The 12,117-nt window shown below is 41.3% G+C and overlaps 1 protein-coding gene across 4 annotated transcripts in view; it reads right to left on the bottom strand.

The window, feature by feature from the left end:
* nlgn2a (neuroligin 2a) overlaps positions 1 to 12,117 on the bottom strand; it is a 189,984-nt gene that overhangs the window by 100,551 nt on the left and 77,316 nt on the right. For all 4 annotated transcript variants that reach the window (XM_042400730.1, XM_042400727.1, XM_042400728.1 and 1 more), the window contains one exon: positions 10,772 to 11,705. In XM_042400730.1, coding sequence (XP_042256664.1) covers positions 10,772 to 11,279 — 508 coding nt within the window. In that variant the 5' untranslated portion in view covers positions 11,280 to 11,705. The remainder of the gene's footprint in view (positions 1 to 10,771; positions 11,706 to 12,117) is intronic.

Raw genomic sequence — 12,117 nt, 5'->3', positions numbered from 1 at the left:
TTATCCTTGAGGCAAACCAGAGCCATTATTAATCTCCAGACAGCTGAATTCTGCTTTTTTTTTGCTGTGCACCTCACAGGTTGCAGCCTCTTTGATCTTCTTGTATCTTCTTTTCTCAAGGTTACTTTAATATCACTTTAATAACACTTGCAGTCTGAGAACACGATCTGTTTCCAATTTCCATGGACAAAGGGAACAGAGGCTGTGCTGTAAGCCATTAAAAACAAGCAGTCTTACATGTTTTTTTTCCCCCATTTGCAAGTAGTTCTTCCACTCCAATGATTTAACATTAGTGTAACAGAGACAATATTACTCCTATTTGAAAATAAAATAATGAATAACTACTCTAAATTCCACTCAATTCAATATTACAATGCACTCCTAAATCAACAATAAAAATCTTCCAACACTGCACTACCTTGTTTCTATGCTCAGGCTTATCTCTCGTTCACAGCAATGCTCAGTAATATTCAAATGTTGCTGGTCCCGTCAACATCTTGGTAACAGGATAGCTGACCACTCTGGCTTCAAATGTCTGACTCAGCAGCTGAGAATGTCAACTGTATCAATAAACTAGAGGATTAATTAAAAAAGGCAACTACACTGAAAGCTGAGGACAATTTATGACTGTCCACTGCTGCAATACATTACATGACAAGCCTGAATACTGTCTGTTATTTGTCAAAGGGCAAGGCAGTGTCACAGTTGGTTGAGGTTGTGATAGACAAGCACCACTAAACCACAAACATACTGTCAAAACTGATATACGTGTAAAAATACTACAAGCAACAAGGCTGTGTTCCAATAAACCATCACACTATCCAACCAAAATACAGGTAAACATACAGCTATCAAAAAGAAGATAATACAGTTATGTTACGAAGAAAATATTATAGCAAGTAAATAGCATTTTGTTTCATATCTAAAGCTGCATTCCATTACTTTGTGCACGCAACAAATATTTTGGGGCACCTAATGTCACTTTTGTGGGAATAACTTTAGCTCATTGTTGCTGGTATGAAGTGATAAAAGCTCCACCATGTTCACCAGCAAGTCGCTAACTTTATCTGTCTGCCATTTGGTGCTGGGAAGGTAACATACCGTGGGCCTTTTAGAGGTTTCTTGCTGAAAACAGCTGCCTACTGCTGCTGGAAATCATGAGAGCGGTGAGACTGAACCAAAACAGTGAAGTTGTGGGCCGGAAAACCAAAACAAGAAGCTGAAAGACACTAAAACGCTCCATAGAGCTGAATGGTTCTCTGAAGCCCCACCTGTGGGCGGGTGCTTATTTTTAATGGAATATTTAATTGATAGGAGAGGGTACATCAGACCTCATCAAATCCCATTAGATGTACTTCATCAATCCCCTCGAGTTAAAACAGATGATATCCCAGATTGTGCTGGAACGCGCATCAGAAGCAAAGCCAAAAGAACATGGATAGTCAAAGCTGAGAGCTTATTATTTAAGTACTGTTGTAAAGTCAATTCACTCTCCTGAGGCTAAAAAGATCATTTAAATGGACTGTCTACAGCTAAATCCTATTTCTGCCTTCATTGCTCATCCAAAGCATATGGTGATGACTGGGAAGCTGTGAGAATTTCAGCCGGGAGGTGGGGGATGCGCTTAAAGAGAAAAGAAGGAAGGCAGGGAGGAGGGAGGAGGGCAGAGAGGCAAAATGGTGGGAATTGTAAAGGGGAAGAGAGGCTGGATGAAAACGGTGGTGATGCATGAAGAAGAAAGATAATATGAGCTGAATGAGTGAAAAAGAGAGAGATGGGGTGAGGAGAGGAGAGTCGATCAAAAAGATGACCTACATGAATGCGACAAGATGCGTTAAAAACACACCGCGGAGATTATTAGGATCATGTGACGTGCATGCACATGCATACACACACACACACACCCACTGAATACTAAAACCCACCCACGCATGCATCCACACACATACTCCCTCCTCAAATTCCCTCTCTCTCTCTCTCTCTCTCTCTCTCTCTCCATCTATCTGGCTTACAGGCTATAAATAGCTGGAACTGAGCCCTTGCTAATTCCTTCATTCAGAGTCTAGTGGAAAGGCAAAATGCATGCGGTCTTTGATGCGCGCCATGACAGGAAGATACAGGAAGCGGTGTATGGTTGCCAGGACAACCCCTCCGCCCCACTTCCCCCTTTCTTGTGTCTTCAATCTAAAATCTGCACTCCTTCAACCTCCCCCACACACCCCCCTTCTTCGCTAGTTCTCATCTTCTCTTCATTTCAGTGTCTCTCACTAACTACACTGTTGCTTCTCAGCCTACATCAGAGGCTAACCGAACGTCTCAACATGTGATCGATATGATAATCTGGCAGTGTACTCGGTCTCAGTCATACAGTCACATTATGAAACCGCTGCATTTGCTCGCATCTACAATGAGTAAAGACAGTGAGTGAGATATGCAAATAATTTCTCCAAACGTTACCGATATGTGCAGAGATTATTTTAACCATTCAAATGTTCCTAACGTAAGAGGGAGTTTAACAAAAGGTACAATCACGTTGAAACATTAGTCCAAAATTTGGGTCAAGTAAGAATCAAGGCCGAGACCCCTATAAAACGTATTCTCTCCCAGCACCGAGCTTGAATCTGTTATTTGAGAACTATACCCTCAAGAATTACACAGGTCAGTTCACCGCAGTTAAATGTGTAGGATTGTCTTCCTCTTTCACATCCACAGACACACACTGATTCTCTTTCACACACCTGATCTGGCTCCTTCCCAACTCCTCTCTTTGTCAGTGCAGCTATGATTTGTAAGACATGTTAGCTTCAGTAGTGCTGGACTCATTTCTAATAACATTTCCTCCATTTCAACAGTCCATCAAACCCACAGGCTACACCACCTTAGCAGTCAACATTTTTTAAAAAATCTGCTGCTCCTCCTCCTCCTCCTCCTCCTCCTCTCAGCTCATGTCTCATCTTGGATATTGTAGGTCTGTGATGAAAAGAGCGATGTTACTCTTCAAGATTCTTACAAATATCAAACAGAGATGGTTTTGTTATCCCTGAGGAACCTCACCCTTACTGACATGTTGAATGCTTTCTGTCATGTAAATGTCCATTTTAAAGAAAACTCAACAATCGTTTTGCTTTTCGCGTGTCTCTCAGAAATCAAACAAACCTAGAGGTACTACATCAAAGGCAACTGGATTTGCTGTTTTAGTCTTGAAGATATTTTGCTACTCATCCAAGTTGCTTCATCAGTTCCTGGGGGGGCATATAATCTGATTATCCTGGCTTAACATCAAGTCAGTTACATGTCATACATTACTGCTCAACCCACCAAAAAAAAGCTCCCCTTCTCTGCTTTAACTCACCCATTCCATTACAAATATGCATTTTCTTCATTTCTGGACATGATTCCTCATTGAAAAAAACATGATTTAATGCTCTAAACATAAACCTGTCTGCTCTTCACATGGATAACAATCAGTTACAGACACATAGATTTATATCATCATGCAGACCACATCTGGAGAAATAAACACAATAAAGCCACACAATGTGGCTCCATAATGAACAATCTACACATTTCTGAGAGCTCAATGTAATGCTATATAAGACCTTTTAATGCTTCCTTGAATTGCATTCACTCTCTTGACAACCTTGAGCAAGAGGAGAAAATTGACACCACTCTCATGTCTGCATGATAAATATGAAGCTTTGTTGCCTTACCTTAGCACAAAGACTGGCAGTAAAGGAAAACAGCTAGCCTGGCTCTGTCCAAAAAGGCAACAAAGTATGCCAGCAGAACCCGTAAAGCTCACTAATTAACACTTTATGTCTTTTTTGTTTAATCCGTACTAAAACCAAAGTGTAAAAATAACACCTTGTGGTTTTACTGACTATTTCGTGGTTGCCAGGAAACCAGAAGAGACTCCAGGATGTTACTGGACCAATCAATGAAATAGCTGGACTATTAAACGTATAGATAGACAGTGGTATTGCTCTTCTCATCTAACTGTTTGAAAAAAGCGAATAAGCTAACTTTTGTGCCCCATATTTCAATTTTTAACTTGTATCCTACACTGTATTTCTGTTATGAGAAGGAAATCATATGGAGTATTGTTTAAAAAACACTTCTGGTCCACATCTTTGTTAAAAAGGAAGAAAATAATTTGTCCTTTGATTAAAAATCCAGACCCAGTGCTAAAAAAAACCAGAACAAATAATCTTTCAAAGCCTGAAACTTTCATTTTAGTCCTTGTCAAACTTTTCAACAACCAGCAGACACCCTGTGTGCTCTGGCTGCTGGTGGCCTTTCAGGGTATGTACTGTATAAGAACATCCTATATGGATGAATGGAAAAGTTCAAAGCGAGTGACCGACCCTGGCTGATTTGATTTTTTCTTCACCCGCACCACCTCCCGGAGTAAGACAAAGCCTTTGACCGAGCGGGCCACTTGCTGTCTGCTCCAGTGTGCCTCAGGATAGAGCGGAGAGCAAAAGAGGACCAGATTGAACAGAGGAGAGGGAGAGGGAGGAGGTGAGACACGAGAGCAAAAAGAAAAGATGGACTCTGTCAGATTTGGTTTGTATGGGTTGGACCACGGGCCCTTCTGTTCTGACCTCCATCTTCCATAAAATGACAACTATACTGTACCTAGAGATTACTGACATTAAATCTGACTCTCTGCTTCTCACTGTGGCCTTGTCTTTTTTATTAAAAGCTCTGTTTTGTCTCCGTCAGCTTTGCTTAGTCCGCTAACATCAAAGAAAACTTCCAGGCATGTGAATTTGAGTATGTGCGAGGGAGAGAGAAAGACAGTGGATATTTCATGAGTCCCCTGCGAGCTACAGGCACCTACACTGTATGTAACAGCGATTGTTCATTCTAGGGGAAGTATATTCTGCCTCCAGAGAGATGATGATGTATTTTCCCCTTTTTCTCCCATTTTTGTTTTTTAGAGGGTATCAACTGGAGTCGGCAACACAAAGAGGTGACATAAAGAAAGAGATGGAGCAGAATAATCAAGGTTTTTTCTGGGATCACAAGCAATATATATCATATTTCCACTCCAGCATGCTGGCACCTCTCTCTCTCTCTCTTTTTCCATTATTTATCTGTTTGTTTTCATCTCTTTTATTTGTTTATTCATCCCTAGCCCTTCTGCTATGCTGATGTTGCATCGCGGGCTCTCGGCCTCCGTGCGCATTATTGTGTTAGTATTGAACCCTTCTTGATGAATCTTCTAAGAAAATTGAAATATTGCAGAAAGGGGAGATGTGGGAGTTTGAGTTTGATGCATGGAGATAGATGAAGTATCTGATGGAATAATTTATCAGGCCCCCAGCTCGCACCCTGCAGCTCAACCTAAGAAGCGCAGAGCTGAATGCGCTGAGGTTAGCGGTTCAAATCCCAGAGGATTATCTGGCAAAAGCGATGTATACCCTCCTCCAACAGGACTAACTGATTAGAACTAGCAGCTATAAAAGGCATTTTCTAACATCTTATGAGGGTTAAAGACTGGTGTAGTTTGTCTTAGTTTGTACAAGATCCATCCTTGTTTGATTGCTTGCTTTTTTTGTTCTTTTAAGGGGTTACTTATCTTATAATGGTGTCTAAACAATACACAGGGAAGATTACATGAGCAACACATGTGACCCAGCCTGATGTCAGCAATGCCTGTTTTTGACAAGTTTAGCTTTCAGATGGACTGTCTAGAGGCCTCTCAGCCAATCAGAAACTGTCACAGGGATTGAGGGAGAGTGGTTTTAAGGAGAAAAGTTTCTACAGTACAATACAAAACACTTTCCTCCTGGATCCATCTCCAGTTTTCTACCCTTAACAATGGGGAAATATGGAAAACATTTTCTGGGATGACGATGGAAAATTGACATTTTGGGGTGAAACACTTGTGTTATAGAAGTAAAATGGTTGAAGAGGTTTTACATTGAATTTTTACATGTGAAAGGGGAGAAAAATCAAGAGTTATAAATGTGAAGAGCTGAGGGTAAAGTCAAATAACGAGCGGTTCTGTGTAGACACCTGAAATAGAGAAGTACTTTATCTGGACATCAGCTGGATGACTGAGCTCTAGTTGATTCTGTCTGTTCAGGCTTCAGCGGGTGTTGTGGGTAAAGCTGCTCCTGTTAACATCAAAGCAACAGTTTCTCCATCACCTAGACGCCCTCTGCCTAACTGCACAAAGCACAGCTATGTGAACGTGTTGGTTAACATTTACAGCGAGTTCCAATTTGGGCGCTGCTGAGTCCAGCTACTCTGACTTATTCACCGTGACGTCTTGCTCTGTGTTAATGGCTGCTGACTGCTGAGAGAAGCATGCGGTTTGTCTGTGGGCCTGAGGCAGCAGCAGCAGCAGCAGCAGCAGCAGCGGCGGCCACCGGTCCTTCCCTCCCTTCCCCTTCGTCCATCGATCCACCGTGACTCTGCAGGAGCCAGATGAAAACCTCTCGCTATGATTTATGGGATGTCATCTACAGGGGAACCGGCGGAGCCCCTCCCTCCCTGCATTTGGTGAGGGAGCGACCTGCCCGAGGGCATAACCGGTTCCCCTGGGTCCTAGGGCCTGGTATTCAGTACTACCACAGGGATAACGATACAAGTTGGGTTTATAGAGAGGACTTTACATTATCATATCTTGATGGGCACAGAGCAAACAGCCTCAGTGTACTTTAAATGAAGCTTGTCAGATTGTCTGACAGCATCTGAAACCTGTTGGAATGTTGAGAACAGTGTTAAAGATTAAGACTGAAGGAAAAAGAACCGATAAATATGATCCCTTTATGTAAAATATTGATGTAATGGAAACAATAAAATGTAAAAGCACTAAAGTCCTCGTTTGTATTTTATATTAAACTGCTGTTAATCAGATAGTAACAAGTGTAATTTTGTATTATTACTGCAAGATGATTAGTTGTGTTTCACTTCATGATTTCTTCCTCGAGTATTACAAATGAAACATATTAATTCATGGGTGCGGTGGAATTAATGAAAAAGTGACAACACATGGCTAGACTAAGCACTTAAATATTAATTAAGGAGCCATAAGTAACCAGCAAATGTTAGCATGTTTGTTTATCGATGAACAAACACACAAGTTCATGTCAGCGTCCTACTTTCTTCCATTTGCACTGATGGCAGCATTAAGGAGTAATTCTGCTGGCTTAATCAACTTAAAATTAGAGGAGGCTTTTAAGAATTCTGTCTTAAGGGTGCCCTTAAAAAAACCAGATACAAGTAACAGGCCTCAGAGAGATGTAGCGTTCAGGTTTTAAAAGTACAAAGAATAGAAGTGGACTCAACGGTACGGCAAGAGAAAAAGCGAGAGAGGGTGTGTGTGTGTCGTGTTTGTGTGACAATGAGCTGAGCCGATAGTTCCCATGGACTTATTTTTTTTGATCTCCTGCCCAAAATGTCCTCTCTTCGTTTCCTCTCCTCTCCCCATTCTTGTTTCAACTCCTCCCCTCTTCATTTGTCCTCTCCTAGTTTCCTCTCTCCTCTCCTCCCCAGCTGCACAAGTACAAAATGACTTAAAATCAATGAGGGAGGAGAGGCAGAGGAAAGGAGGAGGAGGGGGGGAAGAAAAAAAAAAAAGACAACCCTGTGGCTGTGAGAGAGTGCTGAGGCTAGCAATGTCATGCCTGACTTGACCACCATAAATATACCAGAATTGATGATGAGCGAATGATGAAACATTTCCACAGCTTGTTTATAAGAATAAAAAAAGACATCCTGTATATGCTAATTACACGGATATAGATTTAGGTATGGACAGTAGGGACATGTTCCTACCAATGCCAAGGTGTTGCTGGATTCTTCCTACCAATATTTTTACTGATCTCAAACAATCTAGCTGCTTTAACTCCACGTAATGATAACAGTAAGATCTCTGCAGAGTAGCAGGGTTTGTGTTTTTTCTGCAAAAAAAGTGCACTATTATAATAAAGACTGAAAGAGCACGATATGTAGGATACTTGACCTGATGATCTGACCCTCAGCAGCAGCAGCAGCAGTAGTGGAGTCGGTGAGGTGGAGAATCTGAAGTAGTGAGTATTTATAGTTGGACAAAACTAAGATCATGTGATATATTTACAGTAATTTCAGGTGTTGGGTGTTGTTAGCTCATTTGTGATTGTTGCTCAGACATGCCGTCTAATTAAATAACTTTATTACTGTCGGTGAAAATTCCTCCCAAAACCAAATTAAGACACCTGGTTCTTTTTACAGAAGAACGAAAGTATCAGTAACAGTTGAGCTTAGTTAATAATAACGTTCTGCAATCAATCAGAACATTAATCTTTGAAATTAGTGAGAAAAATATTTACTATTTAATGCCATCTGTCTGCTTTTCCTAGAATGGATCAAGAGCAGAGTGATTATTGCATATGTGTCAGTAAGACATGAACATTATTTATAAGCTAAATTAGCCACAGCTTGTCAAATTGATGTGTTTGTGACTGTCAGGCATCATTTCATTATGAAAACGCCATCAGCGGCAGCCTGAGCGGCACGGAGACACACAGACACATGAGCCTCAGCCTCTCAGATGAGATCTGATGTCATAGTGAAAGATCTCGCCAATGAAAAATAATCCAAATAGAAGTTTTTGTGATGATTTAAAGGTAGGTTTGAGCATCATTTTCTATACGTTTATTTTATTGTAATGTAATTTTTGATCTCAGCTTTAAAGTTAAGTTGTCTATCAATAAAATAAAGTGTAAAAATCTGAGAAAAAATCATGATACAAGGCCGGTTTCAGGCGAGTCAGCAAATGTATATACAGTAAACATTTTGCAGAGTCAGGCTCTTTATGTGTGTATGCATGTGTGTGCACATGTGAAAGAGAGAGCAAGTACACAATTATTTTAGCCGTTAAAGTTAAAATCAAGCCTACGCCCTTGACTAATTATATGTATTTGCAATGTTGGCAGTATGGTTTTAATTCATTACACACCTGCACACACCTCACTAACAGTGTGATTGTGTACTACGGTGAAGATGTAGGGTGTACTGCTAATGTTTCATGTTGATGAATGAAGGTCAAAGTCTCAGGGTCCTATAGACACTGATGTCAGCTCCGCACACTCAATAACAGAAAATATTTTACACCTGTGTGACATTTCCAGAGAGTATGTTAGCGAGTAGGTCTGTATATCTCTCTTATGGCACTTGCATTTCCACCAAGTCATATATCTCAGGAAACAGGGAAAAAAAAAAAAAAAAACAAGCAGTGTGACAGTGTGAAATGACTCATAACCTGATGTATAGTGTTCTATATGTACCCGAGGAGCTATAAGTAGCAATGACAGGGTGCTGAGGGCTGAGGCTGCAGTGTTGGACTGGAGAGGCAGCAGGAAAGGTGTTGAGCTGTGAGGGGCTAAAAAAAAAAAAAAAAAAAAAAAAAAAAAAAAAAAAAAACAGTCAAGTGCTGAAAGTGAGACTGCAATGTGTTAGATTGAAGAAATGTTCAGCGCCTCGTCACTGTACTACATGCATACAAATGTGCACATTGAAACAGTAAGAAAAACATGGATGAATACGAACATATTAGGTACATGTGCTGATATTGATATAGTCAAAGCAGATGATGTGGTTTTCCTTCCTGGTTGAATTTTTTACGCTTTTATTTTCATTCTCAGGTACGTTAAAAAATTCTATAAGAGATAATTTGTGTTAGCAAAATAAAAAAAACTGTTCCTGCACGTGAAACCCGCCGACATGATTCTTAGGTGCCGGCTTTGTGCAGCTTGTATTAAGAGATATAAAAATTTTAAATTGAAAAACTTCTAATAATATCATAGGCAAGGAGAGAGAGAGAGGGCCGATGGAAGTCTCTACTCCTCATATCAAACCTCCCGACAAAATGGAAATATTTCTCTTTTATTGCTCACACACCTAATAGTGCCCAGGCAGACAAAAACGTCCGCGGTAAGATCTTAGTTGAGAGAAGAGGGTTCTTGATGGTAAAAAAGTAAGAAAAGTCAAATGTCACCTAATCCTTTTTTTCATAAAACACCTGGATTCTGCTTCAGTTCTGGCCTTTTTTCTCTTGCTTTATGACACCTTGAATGGGATGTAGTGTAAAACCAGAGAAGGGTAATTGAAAAATCCTTTGACCCTCCGCAGGATATTGTGCTTAATGTCTCTTTTTTATATAAGCCCCCCTTCACACCCTGTCTTTAAAACTCATAGTCACTATGTATAAGATGCATATGCAATATTTATGGTGTTTACAGAAACCAGGAAAAGAAAAACAGGACTTTTCCAGGAATTTTTCCACATTAGGTGAACATGTCAACATAGGCTTCTCTCTTTTATGAGACCGTTTGCTAAACCCATCCCCTGAAGAGCAATTGTCCAATCATAGATTAGCAATTGTGATGGGCAAAAAAACAAAAATACAAGAACCAAAAGGTAAAGAATCACTTAAACACTGTGTTGATCTGCTCTAATAGAAGCTGCAAATGTTAGCTTGTCTGCCTAACTAGCTTACTACCTACAGTTGTAAACCCATTTCATACATTATTTTGTGAGGTTACATAAAAAAAACCTTCATGACTAGCACAATCACTATGTAGTATCTCCCCATGTCTGCATTAATACATTATTTTGTCTTGTCTTTGTTTTGAAAATTACTGAGAATTTGCTGTGACAGTGACAGTTACTGAGCAAGAACTGAAAACTTGACAACAGTAACTGAGGGGGTGAAGCTTAGCAAACAGTCATTTATCTATTCCCTCACCAAGCCCTTCATTTAACACTGTCCACTCACCATCCTCAGTGGGCACGTAGACGTTGAGGTAGAGGCAGTCCTCGCTCTGGTTCTGGATGTAACCGGCCGCCACGTCCAGGTTGTCAGTGAACCACACGGGCAGCATAATCTCCGGCAGCACACCGTGGACGTTCTGAGGGCACACGGGGGCAAACTGGGTGGCGTTGCGGATCTCCTGCCAGGATCCCGGAGCTTCTGGCGGCTGAAAGCGGCGGTCGCCGATTGGTGCGGTGGCGTATGGCACGCCAAGGTACTGCTCCACTGGGCCCAGGATCTCGTTGTTTAAGTCCTTCTTGATGCCTCTGAGCTTGCCGTAGTTGGTGGTGACTATGGGGTGCTTGGAAGGGTCCATCTTCTGGCTTGAGGCCAGGCTGAAGAGAAGAGCAAGGCCCAGCGCACCCATCAGGCACCAGTCTGTCATGAGACTATGGGGGCTCCTTCTGGTCGACAGACCCCGCCGACTTTGTTTACTCGTAGCAAGTGAAAGGGGGTACATGACTGGTTTCATACTGTTAAGCCACCTGCTCTTAGTCTGTTTTGGACCCTATGAAATAAAAAGGAAGTACAACCGGACGTAGCTCTGTCTTTTTTAAGAGGGAATGTGGATTGTAACCAACAGTCTGGAAGGTAAAGTATAAAAGAGGGATTAACACAACAAAAGCAAGCAGCCTCTAAAAGACAAAAAGGAGCTTTTCTGGAGGTTTGATCAAGACAGGGAGCGCTGAGTGAAGGTGAGATGGAGGGTAAAACGGCGTGCTGGGGTAAAGCAGGGTCCCTGGGATACCGGAGAGGGAGGTTGGACCTCGGTGTGGGTGCCAGGTCAGTGCTGATTCTGTGCGAAGGCGGACCGAAACGCATCCCCAGCCATGGTTCTGTTGCGTTCCATCCCTATTGGTCTCGTCTTATCCAGATCATTTGATTGATGTCTTTAACTCTGCAGGAAGAGAGACAGAGGGGGAGGAAGCAGAGGGAAGAGATTTAAATGATAGTGATATATAGAGAGAAAAACAGAAAGAGAGTGAAGGAGGAAAAGGGGGGTGTGGGAAGGAGAAAGATAAGAGAGATTATAGCTTATCTAAAACAGAAATACATTCCATTAAATGTTGCAAAAGCAACATTTTTCCCTTCAACTGTTGCCAAGCAAAAAAATATTTCCTGGAATGAAAGCAGTGAAAATGAGAAGACACACTAAATCTAGAGACGGTATTGTTGAGATCAAGTCAACAAGCTTCATTTTGGGGACATTTTATGAGATGAGCAACGCATATCGTTTCATGTCGTTACATTAAATGCTGAAAAACACCGTTCTGGAGCAGGTGAGTTGAAAACAACAACAGCATCAAAAC

This window comes from Thunnus maccoyii, chromosome 22 (genome assembly GCF_910596095.1).
Source record: "Thunnus maccoyii chromosome 22, fThuMac1.1, whole genome shotgun sequence".
In the NCBI taxonomy this organism is placed as follows: domain Eukaryota; kingdom Metazoa; phylum Chordata; class Actinopteri; order Scombriformes; family Scombridae; genus Thunnus; species Thunnus maccoyii.
Note: the sequence above shows the minus strand (reverse complement) of the source record. Positions and strands in the feature narration are given on the sequence as shown.